The sequence below is a fragment of the Seriola aureovittata genome, chromosome 6, assembly GCF_021018895.1.
Source record: "Seriola aureovittata isolate HTS-2021-v1 ecotype China chromosome 6, ASM2101889v1, whole genome shotgun sequence".
NCBI lineage: Eukaryota > Metazoa > Chordata > Actinopteri > Carangiformes > Carangidae > Seriola > Seriola aureovittata.
The window spans coordinates 29,006,293-29,032,443 of record NC_079369.1 but is presented as its reverse complement, the minus strand read 5'-3'; the positions used below and the strand labels follow the sequence as shown (position 1 = coordinate 29,032,443).

The following is a 26,151-nucleotide window of genomic DNA, read 5'->3' as shown; positions in this document are numbered from 1 at the left end:
ACTGAATATATGTTTTTTGGGGGTGGGGGTGGGGTGTTGCTTTGTTGTTATAAAAAAACAATTTTAGCAGAAGGTTGTAACATACCAAAAAGTGAAAAAAGTGAAATTGTCTGAATACTTTCTGAATGTACTGTATATGATTATCAGATTAAATATCAATATTACTATCAGCCTCAAAAATCCAGTCTCTTCCTGGTCTACATTCAAATCAGGGTTTGCTGCTGCAGCTGCATCTTCCACCACCCCATCCTCCTCCTTATGCGTGAAGCTTTTGGCATCTTAGGTGTAATGTTTGCATATTTGTTAAAGGGGGATTAGTCCTCAGAGAGAAGTGATTTACAATCCATCAACATCAGTATTAAAATATGCCTTTAAATGTGATGGAAGTCCTCATGGACTGTACATCTTATGTCATAAAGACATGTCCAGTTCATAGTAGGTTTTTATTCTCATGTAGAACCTTAGAAGTCTCTCTTTTGTCTTCCTTTTTTGTTTTAAAGTGCTGCCTCTGTACATGGTTTAGCTAGCTCATGTGGTAGTCATGGCCGGCCACATCACGGATGAAAAGGGAGCTTGTCACTGGAAGGGTGCTGGTTCAGTCTCTGGATCACCTCTTAAGTCTTGTTTGGGGACGTAAGTTCCTACCGTTAACATGCTCATGATCAGGGCACCTACCAAGCTGCTCCCTTGTGTCTGTTCAAGGGCAAGACTGAATGTTTGCTCCCAGCTCCACTGTGTGAAATGTGGAGTTTTGTCCTCTCCGTCACACTTGTCTTTGAGTTTGTTTTGTTAAAGGTGAACTCAGACAACTGTAGATTAGCTGGAAACATGATACTCCAAATCCTCTTGAGCATTCTGCCATTATCAGTACATCTACACCGTTAACATCAGGGCTGTATGGGTCCCACACAGATATGAATTGATGAATACCCCTTCTTCATTCTTACTTGTTGTAACATGTTTTCTTTTATATCAACAGATTCACCAAACTTGCGCCCATGTTCCTCGATTCAAATTACAAGCGGTTCTCCAAGATCGGTGATCATTCACCTCCATTTGGAGTAAAATCACAAGGTATGATTACACATTCTTGTCTTTGCAGATGAATGTAATACAGATCAACTCAATGTAAGGGGCACTGCATTCCTCAGCAGTTAAGATTAGCTGTAAAACACCATAGCACTGTCAAGACCTCAGTGTTCTTCAAACAGACAGAAGTGTTTCTGCATGTTGTGAGTGGCCACATTTGAAGTTGTGGTGCAAGCTTGTTGTCTTATCGTCATTGTCATCGTCATCGTCATCAACATCAACGTCATCCTGGCTCCATCCCACTGCCTGCCTGAACTCTCTCTGTCAATTTTTGGATGGCAACAGTGAGGCCAGCCCGATAATTTTGAATGTCTGACTGACTGACTGACTGACAGACTGACTGACTGGCTTATGATATTTCCACCATTGGTCAGTGGAATGCCGAACCGCTCTGGAGAGAGGAAGAGGAGAGCTTCCAATACACTGAGCTAATGACCAACTCTACATATCAAACAAAGGGAGTTAGACATAAAGACCTGCCTTTAATAAAAGTCTATTACGCTCTGGAGCTGAAGTAATTAAAGACTAAACTATTGTGGATCCAGACGGAGGCTGTGCTCTGTGTGAGAGACTGAATAAGAAATATTGTCTGTCTCGGGCCCCCATGGTTCACCTGGTAGAACGCGTGACATTTGGGCTTAGTCTTTGCTGTGTGTCATCCTCTCTCTCTCTCTCTCTCTCTCTCTCTCTCTCTCTCTCTCTCTCTCTCTCCCTCTCTCTCCATCTGCCTCTCTTTGGTGATTTTGTCAGACAACATCACAGTTATGAAATCAGGATTTGACCAGAGGTTGTCCAGACATACTAGGTTTAGACCTAGACTTGTTTCTTTTGCCTCATTGACGCAATGAATCATACTAATGGGGATAATGAGCACCTCTTGTAACGATGAGACAGATGACACTGATGCTATTGAAAATTTGTTTCAGTTTCATCTTCATCTTACTTGTTTGTTCTTCTTTCTTTCTCTGTCTCTCTCTTTCATCTGCAGAGAAGATCATAGATATTCTTCTTTCAGCTACTAAGAGCTACGGCCTTGGAGAAGAACTTGACAGGTAAGTTGGTGCTAGTTTCTGATACACACAGAGGACTAGGAGTATTTTTTACTAGGAGTATTAACTTTATATGTAGTCCATTAATTAGTCATCTGACTTTGAAGTTACTATAAATAGCCTAAGCTACCATCATCTTTTAAGAGGAGATTTTACAGTTTAAAGTACTCTTAAATGGCAATAATTTTAAAAACATACAGAAATAGACAACTTCCAGAAAATTAGATATTTCATCTGTGCTCATAAATGTGTAAAAAGGTTCAATCTCAATAACAAATTCGTTTTTCAATAGTTTATCAACCTAATATATCACCAGCCCCCAGTAGGGCTGTAATCGTTTTCACCTTGTGAATCTGTGTGTGTGTGTGTCATCGTGGCAAAATATGGTCCTGGAGAAACCTACTGTAACGGGAACTATCACAGAGAAGGTTTAGAGTGATTTGGCAGGTGTTGACAGCATCACAACTGTACAACAGTACAGTACAGTCCACTGTAATTTACAACAATATCTTAAAATCTAGTTTTCCTTTTGACCATCTTGGTCCTCATGTCCCAGTTTGGAAATCGCTAAATCTTCCCTGAAGTTTTGACCCTCTTTCTGCTGGTTTGCAACTTAAGGTTCCACTGTCATTGGTTTGCTCCACTGGCCAACTATTAAGTTACACGATCATTACAAATGATCATCATATATCTGATGCAGCTCTTTTTGCCTCTTACAAATATTGGACCTAATGGGTCAGTTCATGGTTCATTCATCTGTTATCTATAAAGTTGAGAGTGTGGCATATTGTAAACAAGATTTGTTGGGTAAATGTTAAGTTTGTCAATCTATCCTGAAACTCCAACATTAATGACTGGATTCAAGATCAGAAGTAACTGTATTGTTTGATTCCACCTTCAGTTGAAGTTTTTGTCTTTATATGGACCTGATCAGTTGTACAGACATGGTGTACTGACCCCGTTTTATCATCCAGCTAAGTCAATTAGGAATGTGTTTATTTTTCCACCCCAAATTAAGCAGTGCAGACTAAACACAGGACACATGTTGTACGGAGTCTACAGTACAACATTATAATCATAATATTAACCAAAGTGTGACACATTGACTTGTGTTAACTGCCCATTTCTGCTGTTAGTGCTTCAGAGTATAGATACTGAATAAAGAAGCTAATAATAAAGAAGTTTGGTGTTAATTGCCCATAACCCCCTACATTAGAATCCCAAAGACTGGAATGGAGAATGAAGGAATATACAAATATATAATATTGTGCATACAGTAATCACACTGTTGAGATCCAAATCTTTATTATCATTATCATCATCATTATTATCTCCACAACAACTTGAGGGAATTTCTTCGAAATTGGTACAAACATTAACTTTGACTCAAGGACGAACTGATTAGATTTTGATGTTAAAGGTCAAAGGTGAAGGTCAGAGTGCCCTTAGTAAAACACTTTTTAGCCATAATTAAGACTTAAAAGACACACAGCAATTATAACAAAATTTCACACAAATGGTTCATAATTTCCATGACTCTGGATAAACATTCATGTAACTCGAAACTAGTCTGACCGAAGAAGGCAGACAACCACAAGGAGGTAATTCTAGTTTTAATATGAATTTTTATATGGAATTCTTTTCTTATAGAAATGAATCCAGAGGATGTTCAAATCCTCAAAAAAATGTCCCCTCTTTGAACATCAATAGCTTTGGCATGCTTTCACCTAGAGACTTCATTTAAACTTTAAATGAATGAAAAGACTTTAAGATATTAAAGTTGTAATCAGCATTCTGATATCTTGTACAGTTTTGATTTACCACAGTTTAAGTTTTATGTTTTTTCAGACAGTTTCTGAGTATATAATAATGTGTAATACATCAAGCTAGAGTGGAAGATGTCACAGCTAGAATGGAGAGAAGCGCTTCAAGTGGTCAAAAAACTTCTCTTAAACTCATCCTCACAACCACAAATTTCCCTCTTCACACATTATTTCTTCCCGGAACATAGGGAAATTTGTCTTCTTTCAGACCATGTGTTTACCAAAGCACAGAGATGTACAGAATTAGAACTGTGATCCTCAGAATGATAAGAGTACCATCCGACTGTCCCATAGACTTCAATACAAATTCAGAAGTGGATTTTCAGAGAAAAACAGAAAACCCCCTTTTTTTTAACTTAAAGCCAATCAGAAGAGAGGAGGCTCCGAGCCACATGATGGTACAATCAGGTCTAGACCAAGAGGGATGGAAGGATGGACGGACAGACAGAGTGAGAGAGAGGGAAAGAGAGAGAGGGACGGATGGACGGACAGAGAGAGGGGAACGGACGGAGAGGGAGAGAGAGGGACACACAGACAGACCAACAGAGACAGAGCGAGGGAGGGATGGGTAGGTAGGTAGATAGGTAGATTGATTTATTGATGATAGATGGATGGATGGATGGATAAAGATAGATAGGTTGATTGATTGATTGATTGATTGATTGATTGATTGATTGATTGATTGATTGATTGATTGATTGATGGGCTATAGATTGATTGATAGATGGATGGATTGATTTATTGATTGATTTATAGATGATAGAGAGTGAGTGAGTGAGTGAGTGAGTGAGTGAGTGAGTGAGTGAGTGAGTGAGTGAGTGAGTGAGTTCTTAGCTTTAGGGGAGTGTTAGATGTCAACTGGGGGCATTCCGTCCTCACATGGATTCCCATCTGTGACACACGTACCACAGGTGTTGTCACATGACATGATGCTGTTGTCATCGGGGCAGCCAAATGGCTGCCAGTTGTCCGGGTAAAGAGCTGGTGTTTTCTCTGGAGCCAGTGGGGCAACTTGTGCAGATCGAAGCACCTTCTTATTTATGTGGGACCTCATCCTCTGTGGAGCTGGCTTTGTCGCTTTCTTAAGCTTTGAAGTTGTGTCTTTGAGTTCTTGTCTTAACTTGTGCTCAATCACAATCTTTTCATTCAGTAATTTGACAAAATAACTTGTTGTCTGAATCAGATGTTGGTGTGTTGTCCGCAGCCGCTCCTGTATATGTCTCCTCTCACTGCATTGACTCTGCTGGATCCTTACACTACAGTCAAGCTTTGTCTGTAGACAGTGAGCCTGATGTTGATAAGCTACCCTGGTATCTTTATCCACCAGGAAGTTCTCATCGTCTCCTATGTGGCGTCTTTTCAGGTTCAGGACTCTGACCCTTAGTTTCCCGGGCACTTCGATATCAGCCATGCACACAGCTATATCCTCCTTTATACGTAGCAGAGATGTTTTTAGCTCAGCCACCTCCTCCCTCAGCTTCATACGGTCTGGCTCACTGGCCTTTACTTTGTACCTGAGATTTGTGATCGTTTCATTCAGGTCCCTGTTTCTGAACTTCATTTTATTTAACTCTGCTGCTGTTTCTTTCAGTTTTTCTTGTGTCTTCATATTTTCCACCGTGAGTCGCTCGATGGAAGACTCCAGTTCTTCTTTTATCATCTCATAAAGAGCATTTCTATCCTTTGATGTAGTCCATTCAGACACAATGGTTGCCTTCTCGCTCTTTAAAGAAATGATCTCCTCTTGTCTGTATTTGATCACTTTGTTTTTTGCTGTGATAGTGTCCTTTAATTTGGACACTGTCTCATTCAGTTGGCACACTTTCTTGTTTAGCTCTTTTGTAGTCTTAACATGTTCTTTTATTTTGACATTCTGAATTTCGTACTTTGATTCGTTTTTATATTTATAATTTCGGAAGTCATCCTTCACTTTTTGAAGGTCCTCTTCTTTATCGAGCATTTCCTCTTTCAGGATCCTCAGTCCTTTTCTGTGCTCCTGTTTCGTCTCAAAGAGCGTTTGCTGAAGCTTTGACACATTCGACATCCCAGGCTCATATTTTTCTCTCAGTCTTCCTTCAAGGTCTTTCAGTGCTTCAGCTGCTTCCTGTTTTTGCAGCACCAGCTTCTCTTCAAAGTCTGCTTGCATCTGTAACTTTGCCTGTTCTGCCAGTTCTGCCTTTTCTGCCTGTTCTGCCAGTTCTGCCAAAGACTTTCTATCTGACTCTTGAGATTTAGTTAACTGCTGTTCAAGGTACATTTGAATTCTTCTAAATCTTTGTTCCTGATTGTCCTTGTCAGCTTCTAAAGCAGCCCTGTCCATGACAACTTTTTTATTTTCTGTGTGGCTGAGCGCTAATTGGGTTTTCAGCTCCTCATGAACATTTTTGGAAGCTTGCAGCTCTTCCTCAAGAGCCTTAATTTTAGCCTCAAGAGACTCTATTTTCTGGCTGTTGGAAATCTCTCTCTTTGTCCACTGCTCCTCGGCGATCCTAATTTCATCTTTGAATCTTTCATTCTGCCAAAGGAGGAATTTTTCTGGTTGTTTTTGTTTCTCCATTGTAGATGTGGAGCGAGTACACTGGTAGATCACACTTGCTGTGTCTGTTGATAACACTTGTTGTGTCTGTCAATAACACTTGTGTCTGTCACAGTTGTCTTGTCTTGTCTATAGTATAATTCTAATGTGACAAACATTCCATCAGCGATAAAAGCCACAGGAAGTGATGACATCATACATGTGATGGCATGGAATCCTTTGAAGTTGAGCGGTTGCTGAAGAAATGGAAGAATGGACAGATAGACAGACAAAGAGAGAGACAGACAGACAGACAGACAGACAGACAGGTAGGTAATAGATAGACAGGTAGACTGGAGCTGGAGCTCGCAGGCTCTCAGCTCTTACAGCTGGCTTGCACTCGCAGAAGGTGAAAGCTCCTGAAGCTGGGAGCTGTAGAAGCTGTCACCTCCAGAAGCTTTCATTCAGCTATTAAATCTTATTAGGCATATAGAATCCATCTTCTTGTACACCTCGGGTTTATTTGTGATCATGAAAAATCTCAAACCGTCAATAACTGTCCACACTCTGGTGGATCCTTACACTACAGTCAAGCTTTGTCTGTAGACAGTGAGCCTGATGTTGATAAGCTACCCTGGTATCTTTATCCACCAGGAAGTTCTCATCGTCTCCTATGTGGCGTCTTTTCAGGTTCAGGACTCTGACCCTTAGTTTCCCGGGCACTTCGATATCAGCCATGCACACAGCTATATCCTCCTTTATACGTAGCAGAGATGTTTTTAGCTCAGCCACCTCCTCCCTCAGCTTCATACGGTCTGGCTCACTGGCCTTTACTTTGTACCTGAGATTTGTGATCGTTTCATTCAGGTCCCTGTTTCTGAACTTCATTTTATTTAACTCTGCTGCTGTTTCTTTCAGTTTTTCTTGTGTCTTCATATTTTCCACCGTGAGTCGCTCGATGGAAGACTCCAGTTCTTCTTTTATCATCTCATAAAGAGCATTTCTATCCTTTGATGTAGTCCATTCAGACACAATGGTTGCCTTCTCGCTCTTTAAAGAAATGATCTCCTCTTGTCTGTATTTGATCACTTTGTTTTTTGCTGTGATAGTGTCCTTTAATTTGGACACTGTCTCATTCAGTTGGCACACTTTCTTGTTTAGCTCTTTTGTAGTCTTAACATGTTCTTTTATTTTGACATTCTGAATTTCGTACTTTGATTCGTTTTTATATTTATAATTTCGGAAGTCATCCTTCACTTTTTGAAGGTCCTCTTCTTTATCGAGCATTTCCTCTTTCAGGATCCTCAGTCCTTTTCTGTGCTCCTGTTTCGTCTCAAAGAGCGTTTGCTGAAGCTTTGACACATTCAACATCCCAGGCTCATATTTTTCTCTCAGTCTTCCTTCAAGGTCTTTCAGTGCTTCAGCTGCTTCCTGTTTTTGCAGCACCAGCCTCTCTTCAAAGTCTGCTTGCATCTGTAACTTTGCCTGTTCTGCCAGTTCTGCCTTTTCTGCCTTTTCTGCCTTTTCTGCCAGTTCTGCCAAAGACTTTCTATCTGACTCTTGAGATTTAGTTAACTGCTGTTCAAGGTACATTTGAATTCTTCTAAATCGTTGTTCCTGATTGTCCTTGTCAGCTTCTAAAGCAGCCCTGTCCATGACAACTTTTTTATTTTCTGTGTGGCTGAGCGCTAATTGGGTTTTCAGCTCCTCATGAACATTTTTGGAAGCTTGCAGCTCTTCCTCAAGAGCCTTAATTTTAGCCTCAAGAGACTCTATTTTCTGGCTGTTGGAAATCTCTCTCTTTTTCCACTGCTCCTCGGCGATCCTAATTTCATCTTTGAATCTTTCATTCTGCCAAAGGAGGAATTTTTCTGATTGTTTTTGTTTCTCCATTGTAGATGTGGAGCGAGTACACTGGTAGATCACACTTGTTGTGTCTGTCGATAACACTTGTTGTGTCTGTCGATAACACTTGTGTCTGTCACAGTTGTGTTGTCTTGTCTATAGTATAATTCTAATGTGACAAACATTCCATCAGAGATAAAAGCCACAGGAAGTGATGACATCATACATGTAATGGCATGGAATCCTTTGAAGTTGAGCGGTTGCTGAAGAAATGGAAGAATGGACACATAGACAGACAAAGAGAGAGAGAGACAGACAGACAGACAGACAGACAGGTAGGTAATAGATAGACAGGTAGACTGGAGCTGGAGCTCGCAGGCTCTCAGCTCTTACAGCTGGCTTGCACTCGCAGAAGGTGAAAGCTCCTGAAGCTGGGAGCTGTAGAAGCTGTCACCTCCAGAAGCTTTCATTCAGCTATTAAATCTTATTAGGCATATAGAATCCATCTTCTTGTACACCTCATGGTTTATTTGTGATCATGAAAAATCTCAAACCGTCAATAACTGTCCACACTCTGGTGGAATCACACAAGTTTTTAACTGTGAAAGATTTTATCATGACTCAGCTGTACACCAACAGTTTCAGTTCTGTAGCCATTACAGTTTTCGAGATATAAGTGATTTTATGTACTCCTCATTAAAATGTATAACGCTTATTACAAGCTACCATTGCCTAGTCATGCTTGATATTTTAAAAGATTCTAGCTATCACTATCTGGGAGACATAGTCATTTTTATTAAGCAATTATTGTTCTAGCATCATAGTGCCCCCTAGTGGTGAAACTGCATGTAACTCAGTAGTCTTATTCGGGGTATCAGGCTGTACAATTGGATAAAATGTGGTTACAATTGGATGAAGCATTCAAGAGTTATAGCACATTGAATTGATTTGACCACGCCCCAGAAGTTTGTTAACCAGTCGTAGAAAAACGATACATGATATCCAATATCTAAGATATGTGTTGTGTTCAGGGTCATCAAAACATGACAAAGTTTGTTGAAGCTTGAATAGAAGATGTAGGATAGGGATTCAAATGTATGCTTTTCATATCATTCAAAATGACTCAAAAGTTTTTATGACGGAAATGGGTGTGGCCTACATCAAACTCTTCAGCATCATTCACTGAATCCATATACACAGATATTTTCTTTTACACCTCAAGGTTGCGAAGATATCAACCAAAACATTTTACAATATTTGTCAGCTGGTTTCTCACCAGATGGTGGCACTATCGTTACCATTTTAATATAGCTGAAGCACTGTAGTAGGGAGAAGCTGTTATAGTTTTTGAGATGTCATCATGTTTCTTTCACTTCCCATAGGAAACCATTAAAAAACAATTGCTCTAGTTTCCTTTGGGGACAATAATCGACAGAGAAGCTACTATAATGTAACACACCTAAATCAGTGATGCAGCTTGTTGTCTTTAGAAATTACAGATTACATTGAATGGAGAGTGTGTAAACAAGTGATTGTGATAAATAGACCTGTAAATGGAATGTCCAATAAGTTGTTGGGACTCATTCAAGAGACCAGATGTTTCTTTGCTCCACAGAAGAAGGAACTCATTTCTCCACTTCTCACTGACCAGTTAGTGTTGGTCAGTGTGTGACACACACACACACACACACACACACACACACACACACACCCAGGGTGTCACCAAACAAAACCAGATCAAGGAGCACCAAAGTTATTATTTGATATTTATGTTTTAATATTAATATTTTTTGAATATATGATAGCCAATAAATTGATAGACAACCGAAGATCCAACATCTATGGTGTCCCGCTCGTTGGCAGAGCTCAGACCCAACAAAGTGGTTAATAAGTCGATTTCATAAAGACAAAAGAACATGTCACAGAAATATTTGACATCTTATGTGAAATGTATCAATCAGTAACAACACAAGGCACTGAAGACCAGTCATTTTACTGTCTATCAATCATTTCAAATGAAATGGCCCAGCTATAAATCTGACTTGAGCAGGGTGCCCTCAGTAACAAGTGAGTGTGTTTAAAAAGTACAGACGTAAGGGATATAAACTTGGATATAAAAAGATAATGTGCTCTGAACGGATACAAATGGCATCCAGGTGTGTGCTGAATTTTTTTCTTTGTCCTGTCCCCTTGACAACTGCTTCCAAAAGAGAAAAAATGGGTTCATGGTGGGATTCATTTTTCTATTTGTGTAGATTTTTTTTCTCATAGCATACTCAGCATACTAATTTTAACACACATGCTCATTTTAACACACCTCTTTTTTGCTGAGAATTAAGAAGAAGTAAGACACACTTCCCTTCAACAAATCACACGGGGTGAATGAATTAAGTAGTTTTGTGCCACATGATAATCTTGCATCTTGTCTGTGTTGCAGTATGAGCTGTAAGACATGCGTCGTCGTAGGGAACGGAGGAATCCTCGCCAACAAGTCTCTGGGACACAGGATTGATCAGTTTGATGTTGTGGTCAGGTATGTTATAACTCAGGAGCACCAAACTGCCGTGTGCTCTAAGGAAAAAGCACATACAAAAGTGGAAGCACAAATATTAAAGTTCCTCTCAGACATGTTTTAAACTGTGTAAAAATCCTCTGCTATGATTCATATTTTAATCATCTACCGTTACTTCCTGATTGAGAAACCTGGATCAATCCTTGTGCCTCACCCACCACCTGCTTGCTCCAGGTGGACAGTTGAAAGAGCAGACAGTATCAAGATGGTTAGAGGAGGAAACATCAGAGTCTCAGCCACATGTTTGAGCCTCAGTCAGACCCAGACTCAGATGAGGAGTCTGAGACCAGAACCAGAGACTAGCAGACTTATCAGAACGGTTAGCGTAGTTAGCATCTTTTATTTGTTTATGTTGTTTGTTAACTTGTTACTTGCAGTGGCTGACACAGTGTTAGTGTTTGTGCTAATGCTAACTGTCTCTCTCTCTGTACTGACAAGGTTTCAGGTTTATTTAGCCCCGCCCCCTGTCCCCACAAGGTGACAGGATTGGTTCCTTAGGTTTGGGGTGTATGAAACCCTGGCTCTCATTGGTTCACTGCAGTTCAAGGTGGAAACACTCAGTCATGGTGTTGACTGATTATTTCACTCATCATGTCTTATATTATATAAAAACACCAGAGGGATGTTAACAAGGTTAAACACTTGATTTTCATCAGAGGGTCTTTAAAGGGAACAGCCTCCAAATGCAGAAATGTAATTAATACCAAATCACATACAAACTGGTAAAAAAAAAAAAAAAACACACACACTCCCTCTAGAGTCCTGGAGCACTTGTAGTTGTTTTTCCCTAAATTTGTTTGTATGTGTTACTCTTCTAGAATTGGAGTGTTTCCTGTAATATTTGTGTTTTCTCTCTCTTATGTGTTTTGTTTGTTTTACCTCTTATTCATTTAATTTCGTATTAATTTCATTCTGCCACTGGGAGCAGGATCAACAGTTATGGTTGATCTGTTGCTCAGCTGAGGTAGAGACAAAGCTGATCTGGTCAGTCAGTAACCAAGCTGAAAATGAAAGGAGGACAGAGTGTTGAGTCTTGAGCAGAAATGGCCACATGTATATAAACATTTGATGCTCTTTTAATTTATTATGTGCCTGCTATGCATAGCATTTGAATAACCATGGAAACTTAAATGGCATGACATTTTCCCATAATAAATGAATGGAGAGATGTCGTGAAAATGAACAAACCCACTCCTCTTTGGAGCCATACTGCTTTGTCATACTTTAACATATAAACACGGTTGGAATTTTAAACTGGCCACTAAACTTTGGACTTTCTTGGGTTAAATCCATATTTTGATAGCTATAATGGTTTTCACAAAATCGGTTTTGTGTCATTTTTAGACCATTTCAGATTTTATAATGGGTGTGTATTGCACAGAATGTTGAGAGCTAGAATGTATGACATCACACACAAACATCCATCCCTGATAATTTTCCTCCAACAAACTCTGATAACCTCTTTTAAATCCAACTATTTCCAACCATCACAGTTTATTTCTATATGAACACATGGAGAAATTTGTCCTCTGTCACCCAGTGTTGGTCTCGTTGTGATATTTTTTACGCTTTTTGAAGAAATCCCCCCATAGTGCAGAGAGTGCTGTCCAAAGCTCCCATAGACACGCCCATGTTAAACTGAGCACTGAAGGTCTAAATTGAGGGGAGATTTTAAACTTCAATAAAACCTTAAACATAAACAGTAGGTACATATATAATATATCCCAGTCTTTGTTTTTTCTTTACTTTTATTTTCCTGATGCAGTATCTGGGCAGAAATGGAGAAAGCTGACTTTAATTGGCTAACGAGACTCATTAACACTTAGTCTTATTACTCTCAGCTATAACAGCAATTATAAGGTAAATCAACACTGTATGTGCATATGCGTGTGTGTGTGTCTGTGTGCGCACATGTCTTTCTATGATTGCGAGGACAACTTTAGTTTGAAATCATTCTTGTGATATCATTTTCGCTGGTCCTGACAACTTTAAAGTTTGTTATTTAGGTTAAGCTGAGGCAGTTCCTACCAGCATGCACACACACATACATTTAGAGACACACAAACACCATTTTCACCATATGGATATTCACCTTTTAAATAAGAGTGTCAAACAGGTAAGAGGAGCTTACTGGAGGCTCTGTCATAGAAAGGTTAACTATACCAACACAAAGACACATGCAATAGTATCAGTAGAAATGCTTTAGGTACTCCCAGATGAATGTCACCATCACATCCAGCATCTGGCTATGATGCAGGACTCCCTTACATCCATTCACACAAAAATCAAGCAGCATCTGACATCTGATTGATATGCACATTCAAAGGAGCAGCCAAATTCAAAACTTCTCCAGGAAGTTTCTTGTTAATTTACTGCCTACTTATGAATGTATTTTAAGGAGAGATATTTATATTTTCATTTGAAACCTATTTAATTTATTATTATTGTATTTAATCACTTCTTAATTTATTTTATTGTTAATTTATCTATTTATTTTTTGTCTGTTTTATTGGTGTAATTTAGTCCCATCCAGTATTCAATGTTTTAGTGGGTTTGGTATGTTGTACAAGTGAAAAAGCAATTTTGGGCTTTCTAAATAAAATTGACTTGTTAATTCTTGTTAATTAATTCTGTTATTGATCACAGCCTCTCTATCGTCCGTCCTCAGGTGGGCTGAGGAAAGATCTATCATCAGTGATTATAAATGAAAAATTCTTACAAGAAAGCTTTCTTATTGTCCAATCATTATGTTTCATGACACCTTTTAAAATGAGCTTCACCAGCTGCCTGTGGATCAGATCATTAGAAAAGAGTTTTCTTTTTGCATCTTTTTACTTTCAGCGTTATGTAACCTGATAAGTCTCAATGAGATCGAAATCTCTTTTTCAAGACCTGGCCAGGAAGGCATCATGAAGACATTGTATTTGTTGTTTAAACAAAATGACTTGGGGACAACTGTCACATAACAAAAAAGAACTGCAGGAGTGACATCGTAACAATATGATCAGAGTTTCACTTAAGCTTTTATATTTGGTCATTTGACAAATGCAGTTTAAACCGAGAGATTTTTAACTGATTATTATGAACAGTGCATTTGGGAGTGATTGATTTTGCAGCTGTGTGTTGCAGGTTAAATGAGGCCCCAGTGAAAGGCTTTGAGAAAGACGTCGGCTCCAAGACCACCATGAGGATCACCTATCCAGAGGGGGCCATACAGAAGACGGAACGCTACGAGACTCAGTCTCTATTTGTCCTCTCTGCCTTTAAAGCTCTGGACCTCAAGTGGCTTCGACACATGGTCTTCAACCAGAGGCTGGTAAGGCAGCTGAACTCTGTTAATTTTGCCACTGCACCTACAAATGGAGTTGTAACCACATAGATAGCAATAATAATAATAACTAGAAAATTCCAGGGAAATTTTGAGTGCCACGGGGGCTACTGCCGGGATGAGTACATGATTTATTTCCAGTGTTCAAAAGTCACCCTGATCATATTCTGGTTTTGAGAAATGTCTTGATATAAAAGACTCTGATATAAAACAATGTCACATCCCTCCATCATGTATTATGTGGGAAATATCTCATATTCTGTGTTGTTTTTTTAAAAAAAACAAGAGGCGACATGTCTTCAAACTGGCATTTAAAGGGTTAAAATCCCGAAAACTAATAAACATTTGATAGGTTTGAGCAGAACTGAAGTGGTTTAAGAGATTTATGCAAAAAAAGCAGAAAAAAATATTGATATATGATGATTTTATAGCATTTTCTTTGTGTGTCCTTTTTTGGACGCGAGGAACCCCAGAGGGTACAAAATGTGTTACCAGTGTATAATAGACCTGTAACAGTAACTGACATTAGATTATAAAAATATGTAAAAAAAGACACTTTCTTGCAGAAATCCATACCTTCAGCTGTAACACAGCCAAAATGATCAGCAAATCAAAAAAGGAAATGAAAGTGAAGAAAATGTCCAAAAAAGGACAGAGGGACCCCTGAGGGTTAATAAATCCCATGAACCGCTATTTAAATTACCATTATTATGTTTTTTTCTGTGCTAAATTTAACATTACTGGGGAGGAGAGCAACGCGACTAGAAGTGACAGCGAGAGAGGGCTAGTAGCTTCTCCTCTCCTCTGTCTCAGCGGAGACCGTCACAACTTCATTCACTCTTTTAACAAAACAAAACAAAAAGCTACGAAGGAAGCAGTAAATGGACTTACATATTTAAGACCTAACTAAATGTAATTTAAGACCTAACATGCGGCTAATGTAAAGCTAGCGGAGCTTGGAGAGTTGGTTATCTGGTTGCTAGGCGCACGCACACACGCACACAGGTCAGGAGCTGCTGTTGCCATGGCAATGTGAAAATCTGCCCAGAATTTGGCTTCTACATGGCTTCAAACAACTGCAAATTATGAGAAAACCGTTACTTCTTTTCATAAACCGAAAAGTCCGTGCCATACACTGAAGCCAGAAGTTTCTACAGTCTCTATTTTATTCAGATATTCCTTAAAATGAGTGAGTAAGCTCAGTGCGAAAACAGAGAGAGATTCTTTTGAAAAAAAAAGACGATTACATTAGGTGTCAATGAGAGTGAGACAGGTATTGCTGCCGGACTCGGCACCCCCGTTTAAATTTTGTGCAGACCCTGCCTGTCAAAGTTACATTTTATGAATCCCAACAACTATGTCTACATTTTCAGAAAGAATTATTTGTCTCCTTTTTACGGTTTGGCCGCGAGCTCGAGTTAAAAATAAAAATAAAGGTTATTTTTTACTGCTTCACGCACTCTAGCCAACTGACGCTGTCACTCTAACTTTGAAGAAAAATGTGATTTGCACTCCTCCTTTGAGTGCTCACAGTTTGAAAAGTTTACATGTTATGTAAAAACAGTTCCTGTCTTTTTGAGAGAGCAGAAGTTTTCCTCCGTTTTATAGTTTGAATCACATTTCTACGTGCAGGTATGAGAGAGCTGGGTGACTCAGAAAAAAGGTGAAATTTTGTAGAGAAAAGATGAAATTTTGTGGGTTTCTAAAGAAAATTCCAATGCATTCCTAATGCATTATTTATTCCCAGTTTTTTGGGAATAACTTTGGGAAAAATTGGAATTTTAACACCAAAAGTCATAGCACCTCTTTCGGGATCAAGACGCACATTTTGATGTATATATTACCGGGGTTTTCTCAAAGCTGCGGGATGAGTTACACGCCAAAATTTCGCGGAAGAATAATAAACCCGAAGGAGAATATTAATAGATGCCTCGGAGATGAGCACCCGTGGCACTAATTAATACAGAACATCTCAAAACAGTGACAAAGTAACAAAATGTTTTACATGGTGAACCAGGATCAAAACATTTCAAGACTGCAATGAGAAACTAGAAAATTCCAGGGAAATTTTGAGTGCCACGGGGGCTACTGCTGGGATGAGTACATGATTTATTTCCAGTGTTCAAAAGTCACCCTGATCATATTCTGGTTTTGAGAAATGTCTTGATATAAAAGACTCTGATATAAAACAATGTCACATCCCTCCATCATGTATTATGTGGGAAATATCTCATATTCTGTGTTGTTTTTTTTAATAAAACAAGAGGCAACATGTCTTCAAACTGGCATTTAAAGGGATAAAATCCTGAAAACTAATAAACATTTGGTAGGTTTGAGCAGAACTGAAGTGGTTTAAGAGAAGTATGCAAAAAAAAGAAGAAAAAAATATTGATATATGATGATTTTATAGCATTTTCTTTGTGTGTCCTCTTTTGGACGCGAGGAACCCCAGAGGGTACAAAATGTGTTACCAGTGTATAATAGACCTGTAACAGTAACTGACATTAGATTTTAAAAATATGTCAAAAAAGACACTTTCTTGCAGAAATCCATACCTGCAGCTGTAACACAGCCAAAATGATCAGCAAATCAAAAAAGAAAAGTGAAGAAAATGTCCAAAAAAGGACAGAGGGACCCCTGAGGGTTAATAAATCCCATGAACCGCTATTTAAATTACCACTTTTATGTTTTTTCTGTGCAAAATTTAACATTACTGGGGAGGAGAGCAACGCGACCAGAAGTGACAGCGAGAGAGGGCTAGTAGCTTCTCCTCTCCTCTGTCTCAGCGGAGACCGTCACAACTTCATTCACTCTTTTAACAAAACAAAAAGAAAAGCTACGAAGGAAGCAGTAAATGGACTTACATATTTAAGACCTAACTAAATGTAATTTAAGACCTAACATGCGGCTAATGTAAAGCTAGCGGAGCTTGGAGAGTTGGTTATCTGGTTGCTAGGCGCACGCACGCACGCACACAGGTCAGGAGCTGCCGTTGCCATGGCAATGTGAAAATCTGCCCAGAATTTGGCTTCTACATGGCTTCAAACAACTGCAAATTATGAGAAAACCGTTACTTCTTTTCATAAACCGAAAAGACCTTGCCAGACACTGAAGCCAGAAGTTTCTACAGTCTCTATTTTATTCAGATATTCCTTAAAATGAATGAGTAAGCTCAGTGCGATGACAGAGCTGAGCACCCGTGGCACTAATAAAATACTTCACAGTAATAAAAGATAAAAACAGTAAAAGATAAGACATATATAAGAAATAATAATCACCAGTAACATCAAGACCCTCCTCAGCCAGAAAAAGGAGGCCTTCAGGGATGGAGACAGGGAGAAGCTCAGGTGTGTGTAACATGAGATGAAGAGGAGATTAACGCAGGCGAAGGAGGACTACAAAAAGAAAGAAGAGAGAAAGCTGCAGCACAACAACACCAGCGAGGTGTGGAAGGGGACGAGGACCATCACTGGCTATAAAGAGAAGAACAGCCAGGCAACATCAGGTGATGTGGACAAGGCCAATGAGTTCAACCTGTTCTACAACAGGTTTGACACAGCCTCACCTGTTCTCTCTCCCACTGCTTCAGCTGCAGCTTCTCCTACGGCATCTCCTCCACAACCTGACAGTGCAACTGCAACTCCATCCACACTGGGGTCCAGTCTCCTGTCCTTTACAGCGGAGGAGGTTACCCCCTACAGTGCACCTACAAAGAACATATTGCAGTGGATGATGCCGTCCTTTACATGTTCCACCGGGCTTTTTAGCACCATCCAACCCCCCATCCTTAAAGACAAGCTGGAAGGGACGGGGGCGGATCCCTTCTTCACGTCCTGGATTGTGGATTACCTGGCAAGACGACCACAGTACATCAGGCTGGGTAACTGTGTCTCAGGGACAGTGATGAGCAGCACTGGGGCTCCACAGGGGACTGTTCTGGCTCCGATCCTGTTCACTGTATATAGCCGATTTTAAATACAACTCTGAGTCCTGCCACATCCAGAAATACTCGGATGACAGCTATTGTGGCACATATCAGGAACAGGCAGGAAGAGGAGTACAGGGATCTGACCATGGTCTTCAGTGAATGGAGCGACAAGAACTGCCTCCTTCTGAACACCTCCAAGACCAAGGAGATGGTCATGGACAAAGAGACTGGACAAGCTGGTCAAGAAGGCTGGGTCTGTGCTTGGCAGGAGTCTGGACTCACTCAGGACTGTTGTGGAGAGACGCATGCAATGTAAGATGGAGGCCATCTTGTACCATACCGGGGTCGGCAATCTGCAGCTCTGGAGCCCTTCTGCAGTGGCTCCCTGTAGCTTTTAAAAAAATTTTAAAAATTCGAAAATAAATAACAGCTATTTTTTTCTTCTTTTTTTTTTTTTTTTTTTTTTTAAAGAGAACATCTCTATTTTGGAGATCGAGGTGATATTGATAATATTTTTTCGACTAAAATATACATCACATCTTTCAACGTCTCCATAGCAACATTTACAGCATACCGCCTCTTTCCGCCGCGATAGGTGACTAATCTGGAGTTTTGGACCCCCAGTAAACTAACCATGGATAAATCAAAATAAAGAAAAGTCTCGGAGGAAACAACTGGCCTGTTTACTCTTTTTAAAGCAATTAGGCTGTAGTAATATGTTTTATTTATTTCAAAGTGGGTTACTTTTTATTTTTTTTAATCCTTCACAAATAAGAGGACTCAAATAGGTCTGCATAGTTCTGTGTTTTATTTAAAAGTAGGCATACACATGCCAGTTTTTTTTTCTCCTATTCACAAGAGTTTGGTGTTTTCCTTTGTTAGAACAGGTAAAAACAGCAATAACATGGCAACAGTTTTTTTTGTAGTTCTATAATATCATAAATGCAATAAACTGTAGTTCTTTTATATATATTATAACTATATATAAAACTTTATAAAGCTTTAAGGCTTCAGATGATTTATATTTGTGGGAGAGGGGCCAAAAATGGCTCTTTTAATAGTCGAGGTTGCAGACCGCTGGACTATACCAACCATCCTCTCCACAACATTCTGGCAGGACAGAGAAGCAGCTACAGCTGCAGCAAACATCTCATCTCACTGCGCTGCAGAACAGAGAGGTACAGGAGATCCTTTGTTCCCACTGCTATCAGCCCATACAACACCTCACCCAAAGGAAGTAGATTATAATAGATTATGAACAACTTTTTAACTTCAATAATTTTGGCAACCTAACACTGACATTTCTCACCTCTTTATCCATTTTTTTCCATTTTTTTTTTTCCCATATATTTGCCCTCCCTTTTTTCTGCCTCTATAAGTCCTTGTTGTCCATCAATTAATGTTTTAAACTTTAACTTTGAAAGACCTTCAGAACTGAAAATTTGTGGTGAGCAAGGGGCATCCAACCCTGACTCAGATCACCAGGTATGTGGAGGAATGGGCAAGATTCAGACTTACTGTGAGAAGCTTGTGAAGGCTACCTGAGATGTTGGGCTCAAGTTAAACTATTTAAAGAGGATGCTACCAAATACTAACAAAGTGTCTGTTAACTTCTTACAGCCTGGGAATGTGATTAGAGAAATAAAAGCTGACATAATTAATTCTCTCTACTGTTATACTGACATTTCATGTTCTTAAACTGAAGTAGTGATCCTAACCTACCTCAGACAGACAGGTAATGTTTATCAGAATTAAATGTCAGGAATTGTGAAAAACTGAGTTTACATGTATTTATCTAAGGTGTATGTAAAGTTCTGACTTCAACTGTATGAAAACTAAACTTTGTATGTAACCATTTAGTAAAATGTCATAGATTACTTTAAACAAATTTGAATCTATCTATCTATCTATCTATCTATCTATCTATCTATCTATCTATCTATCTAACTGCTAATATTAATACAAAGCCTAGTTTTAAGAACATGTCACTGATCACTAATATGCCCAGCATTACTAAGTGAATGGTGAGAATGTTTCCAACAGCTTGTTTTCATGCACATTTTTGACTTGTGCATTAGAAAAACATCAGAAATTCACAAATATCACAAACAATTTTGAAACCTGAAGGGATGTGGTAAAGGCCAGTGGAAACCTTTGCTGAGAGTCTCTATTAATGGCAATGATGGTCCACCACTTGGGTCCATGCTGAAATTTCTGAAAAACTATTGGAGTGGTCGCCGACAGCACTGATCATTGTCATTTATTTCGTGGCGCTGTAGCACAAAATGAACAAAGAGATGAGCCAGTGTTGTAGTGCAGATGTTTTCAAGCCATAACAGATTGATCTAAGTGTGGGCTACTAAGTCCAGACCAGAGACAGGTGTCTTTATTTGAACATTGCATGCCATGAAGAGCAACTCTGTTCACCATCAAACATTTTGACCATGTTTGGGTTAACAGTATGTCATATATCCTCAATGGTGGGCTGGTAACCAAATCCCAATTTTCTAGGTCAACCACCAGAGCCACCATTTTTTATGCCTCCACACTGGCGACAGTCAGAGGCATATTGTTTTCAGGTTGTCTTTCCGCCCCATTCTCGTGGGCATGATATCTCAGTAACGCCTTGACTATTTCAAATTTGGCACAAACAGTCAGCTGGTGTCAAGCTTAGTGTGACCTCACAAAACACTTTTTAGCCATTACTCATGCGTCTTCAGTGATCTAATCACAGCTATAATATGGTCATCTATAAGTTAGTCAGTTCACACCTTGCTTTAAAATGCGCCTCTACATGTGTCTCGATTGACCACTTGTGATCTGACCTCACTTTCCTGCTTTATATGCAAATAAACAGGTATGTGTTGTTGATTTTAGCCAATCGACAGATGGGTCCGTTGTCATATGCTTGTGTGTGAGTGGGAGAAAAAGAGCAAGCAAGAGAGAAAAAAATCGAGCATTTGCGTTCGCTCTGCTATAAGAATGTGGCCACGTGTGGTCCAGACTGTCTATGGTCAATGCATCTTTGATGTGTTCGCACTTGAACTTAAAGTTCACCACTTGTGATCAGATCACCAAAACAGATGTTAATAACAGGCGGCAGGCTGCAGGTCTATGCTTGAGGCATTTTGCAGAAACCGGACAGCAAAAAACATTGCCAAAAAATGTGCCTAGGGGAAGACTAATGGCACTAAAATAAGGCAGGAGGCAGAGCAGGTACTGAGTTGAGGCATCTCTGGCTCTCTGACTATCCTCTCAAGTGGTGGAGAGACAATGCAAAGTTTTACCCACTGATGTCATCCATAGCCCAAAGCATGTCTCTCTGTCCCAGCCACCTCAGTGCCAAGTGAGAGAGTATTTTCTATAGCAGGGATATTGTAAATGCCCAAAGATCCCAGCTTCTACCTGGAAATGTAGACATGCTCATATTCCTAAAAAAAAATATTGGATGATGGTTGAGTGAGTTTTCCCTTTTTATGTTTTAGTTACTAGAGAAACTAAACGTCTAATGTAGAGAAGAATTTCCCAGTGAAGGCTCACAAGGTTCATGCTGTGGGAAGCCCCTGGTTATACTTAGTTAAATTCCTCCAGTGGAAAGGGGCTATAAATCTATAAATGAATGGAGCTGGATGCTATTGCAGCTCTATTTTGTGACCTAGGCGAGACTTATTTATTGTGTATATACTAACACATGTAAACATATTCATTGATAGATTTATGAAAGGGTTTTGAGATTTGCTTGTCATTTGATCCCATCTGCTGTGTGTCAATGCTTTCCAAAGACGGTTGTGTCCTCCCAGCAGAGGAGAGGTGTTGGGTTTCCAGCTCCAATAGAAGAGCAAAATGGTCTCATCAGACAGGATTACCAACTGATCCATCAGTGAGCAGCTTGCAGTCTTACAGGGTAACAGTACTATGCTAGTAAGCTAATAGCTCATATTATTGCTGTTTGGTTTCCCCTGCCCCTTACTCCAACATACCTAAGCAAACCCAGAGGCAGGTATCCCAGTAACTGTTCATAAAGAGCCATCAGGACTGGGCAGACTGCTAGTAATTAGTGTAATGGCCCCAGGTATACTGATACAGGGGCTTCTTTCCCTGGCTGGCTCTGTTTGCTCCTCTTGTTTTTCATCAGTGTTTTAATGACCCTGAACTCTCCATCCAGGTCTCAGGGTATTGTTTTCACTGCGCTGCTCAAGCACCCTCATATTTTCCACTCCTGTCCACTCTGCATACCATCCCATCGTGTGACGATAGTAAGAATTGATCAATATTTACAGTGTCACTATGGATGATAAATATTGAGCACTGACATTTCTGATAACAGATGTACTGTGACTTCAGAAAGTATTCAGACTGTGAGATTACAGTGACCTTATACAGTAAGTCTATTGCAGGCCACACTGCAACACGGATCTAATGATGACACCTACTGAATCATAGGCTACAACGCAAGTCAATATACATGTTAAATGTCATCTGCATGCTTCATCCAAAGGCTATGAGTTGCTATAGTGATAGAATTGAGCTAAGCAACACATTGATCAGTGCATCATTTCATGCTGCATTCCTATTGACTGGTTAGAAGGCATAGGTGATTGAAGCAGTCACATTGTGAGATGGTCATCCTAAATTTCTGTCACTGTCAGAATTTTGTACCAGGCTCTTCGGTCCTTGGCCCTTGGTTTTAACAGTTGTACCATTAGCTGTTGAACTGAGCTGAAACCCAATACTTGCTCTCTGTCAGTGTTGACATATGCATTATGCATTCCTGACATATTATTTTCATTACCAGCGCACAATGAATCTTGGGATAGGTTACGCCATGAAGGATCCAACAGGTGGATCCTTCATGTCCAGGAAAACAAGGACACATTTGAAAGAGCATTCAAACTTTGACAGTCTAGTCACGCTACTGTGACGCAGTTGGGCTTCAAATGTAGCCTCTGAAGATGAGACCCCTGAATTCTTTCTTTCACATTGGTTATGTTCCAACTAACACAGTGTGTAACTCCCTCAACAGAGCGTCAGAAGAATCTGCCAGAAGCACAACCATCTCAGAAGCACAGTCAGGCCATTATGGTAGAGAGGCTCTTTTGGGTAAAAGGTATAAAACAGCCCACTGATCTGGCTCACTAGCTGCTAAATGCTATATAATGCTCACCAGCAAGTTGCTAACTGCGTCTGTCTGCTGTTGGTGGTGGAAGTTTATCTTTTTCACTGGAAACAGCTGCCTGCCAGAGGGCAGTGATAGTTGAACCAAAACAAGTTTAATTTCCCCACTCTTTGTCTCTCAGCGCAGCACTGATGGCTTCTGGAAGTCGGTGGCCAGACATGTTCCAAGGGAGCCAAGCGACATGCGCATCTTGAACCCCTACTTCATCCAGGAGGCCTCCTTCAAGCTAATAGGCTTACCTTACAACAGTGGACAGATGGGCAGAGGGGTGAGTGACCTGTTGTTTTCCTAGCAGTTAGTGTCCGTTCAGTTCTAGATAGAGGAGAATCAGGAATAGCGAGCTGTTTCACACACAGCGTTGAGTTAATGGTCAGGACTGGAGCTATGGGAGCTGAGTCTCCTGTCCTTCTTTTTGCATTATGAAGGCTTCTGGGGACACACAGCAGCCTCAAAACTAACGGTGTTACTATTAGGCTATTATAAATATAACCATGCTTCAGATTTCACATCTGTAAAATATCCACACAAAAAACATAGTGTATATGAGGCTCCTCTGTCATAGATTTACATTTACACCACATGTTATATGTCTTTTGGGATACAGATCATGGCTGGATAGCCTGTATCATACAAATTCTTTCACTTATGTCTGTTTTTCAGAATATCCCAACCCTGGGGGCAGTTGCCATAACGATGGCCCTTCATAATTGTGATGAAGTAGCTGTGGCTGGATTTGGGTACAACATGAGCACTCCCCATGCCCCATTGCACTACTACGAGAGGATTAGGATGTCAGCCATCAAAGAGGTACCTGAAGACCTGATCTGTTAAGATGATGCAGCTGGTTCTCATGCCATGCAATGCCTGCTGTAGAAAATAACTTGGAAGCTTATCTGGTCCAGGCATGGATGGACTGTGAGAAAACGGATGAGTAAAAGTTCCCCACCTTCAGTCACTTTGATAGTCACTTAATATAGCGCCTCTGGCCCCGGACCCCTACCTCTTGTTAATTGATTAACTATATTACTAGGAATTATTTTTATGTAGGGAAGTACAGACAAAAATGTGATAGAAATGTCATTAAATCAACGTACTTAATAGATTTCTTTTACACACACTGGCAATGTCAAGCCACATATCATCGCAGGTTGACATGAGGGACTGTGTTAGAATACCCCACTGTCCTACAGCAATCGATCGCTCTCTGGATCGGCACACTTGACACGCTAGACAGCGTGTTTATATCGCCTCTATGGCTCATCCGGTGAGTATTTCCCTCTAAGTCACAGGGAAATGGCAGGTGGAGCATTTTCATCTTCTTTAAAGTGACTTATTTCTGCGTGGAACAGAATATCTGTCTTAGGAAACAGCACCATACAGAGCTGTAGAATTTCATATGATGATCCAAGAAACAAAAATATTAAACCACAACCACACTTACTTTGGTTTTGGCTGCTATATCCTACTTTTTTTACCCAAAATGGTCAGATACAACCTGACAGATATGTGTGCCCCAAAGTTACAAGGTGTGAACAAAGGTTCGAACAATCAAAGACACACAACATAGCAGTGGGTGGCAATAGTGAGCTACTTCATAGACAGGGACTACCACATAAAAAGAACAAAAAGGAAGGTGATTATATTGTATTGCAAGTCAAAAGAAAAGAAAGATCTGCAGAGGGCCAGCAGGCCACAAAAAACCTGACAAATGTCTGAGTAAGACAAGAATAACCAGTTGTGGCTCTAATAAAAAAAAAAAAGGAGATGACATCTGCTTTACACTGCTAAAGTAACTTACGTAAGTTCCAGATTACCAGCCCTCACACTGTCTTCATAACTTTGCTGGTTATTAACAGAGCTAAGCTACATGCTAGCAGCCACCAGACTGTATTTTAGTGGGTAACTAACTAACTGCCTTTTGAAGTGAGTTGAGTTGTTGCCCCTGCTGAAGGAAGATTGTGACTCAGTCAGTGTTAAACTAGTGCCTGGCAATTAGATTTCAGCTCACAGCTGCTTTGGGTTCAGAGGTTTTCAGCCTTTTTATTTCACGTGCGGACACGTTTCCTGTCCGTGCCCTTCACCATCCTACAGAATGTCCTGCAGTTACATGTGTGGCCACAGGGGGCGCTGTTGCTGCTGCTCAGCAAAAGTTACATGGTCAACTGACAACAGCATGCTATGCTAACTACTTTTCCTTTTCTGAGTGGAATACAATCTTGAGTGTATGATTGGTAAAGGGACAGACTCTTCTCCATTCAGCAATGCACCAAAGGTTGACAGCTGCTCTCAGATGTCACTTAGCCGACGTCAAGGGAGACGCCCACTCAGAATTTTTCCACAGATTTGTCTAAAAAAGATTTTATCTTCTCATGAACAAAGGAAATATGCACAATAACTGAAGTATCATAGTTTATATTTCCATACATATAAAGAGAAGAAATGAAATGAACAGAGATGTGTAACTGATGAAATTTAAAATCTTGTTGCCATTTGACAGAAATGCTGATTGGCTTCTTTCTTTTTTTGCTAGATTGCTAGAGATGTATATTTGAGGGGCTCAGTATGACCCTCCAACTTTGAGCTGTGAATTTCCAGTGTAGGTTGATGATTCATCCTCTCCATCCACAGGTGTCTGACCCTCTATTTCCTGCATGTTTCAGTCTTGGTGAACGATACTCCCACACAATATTCACAACGCCCAAATTTGTTAGCATTCTGACCAACATCCTTTTTGTTAGTTTTCAGAATATCCCAACCCTGGGGGCAGTTGCCATAACGATGGCCCTTCATAATTGTGATGAAGTAGCTGTGGCTGGATTTGGGTAC

The 26,151-nt window shown here is 40.0% G+C and overlaps 1 protein-coding gene across 1 annotated transcript in view; it reads left to right on the top strand.

Annotated features, from left to right (window-relative positions):
• Positions 1 to 26,151, top strand: part of st3gal3a (ST3 beta-galactoside alpha-2,3-sialyltransferase 3a) — a 58,661-nt gene that overhangs the window by 22,692 nt on the left and 9,818 nt on the right. Inside the window, exons 5-10 of the mRNA XM_056378213.1 lie at positions 980 to 1,074; positions 2,078 to 2,141; positions 10,759 to 10,854; positions 14,023 to 14,209; positions 23,447 to 23,593; positions 23,986 to 24,132. Of these exons, the coding sequence (XP_056234188.1) occupies positions 980 to 1,074; positions 2,078 to 2,141; positions 10,759 to 10,854; positions 14,023 to 14,209; positions 23,447 to 23,593; positions 23,986 to 24,132 (736 nt within the window). The remainder of the gene's footprint in view (positions 1 to 979; positions 1,075 to 2,077; positions 2,142 to 10,758; positions 10,855 to 14,022; positions 14,210 to 23,446; positions 23,594 to 23,985; positions 24,133 to 26,151) is intronic.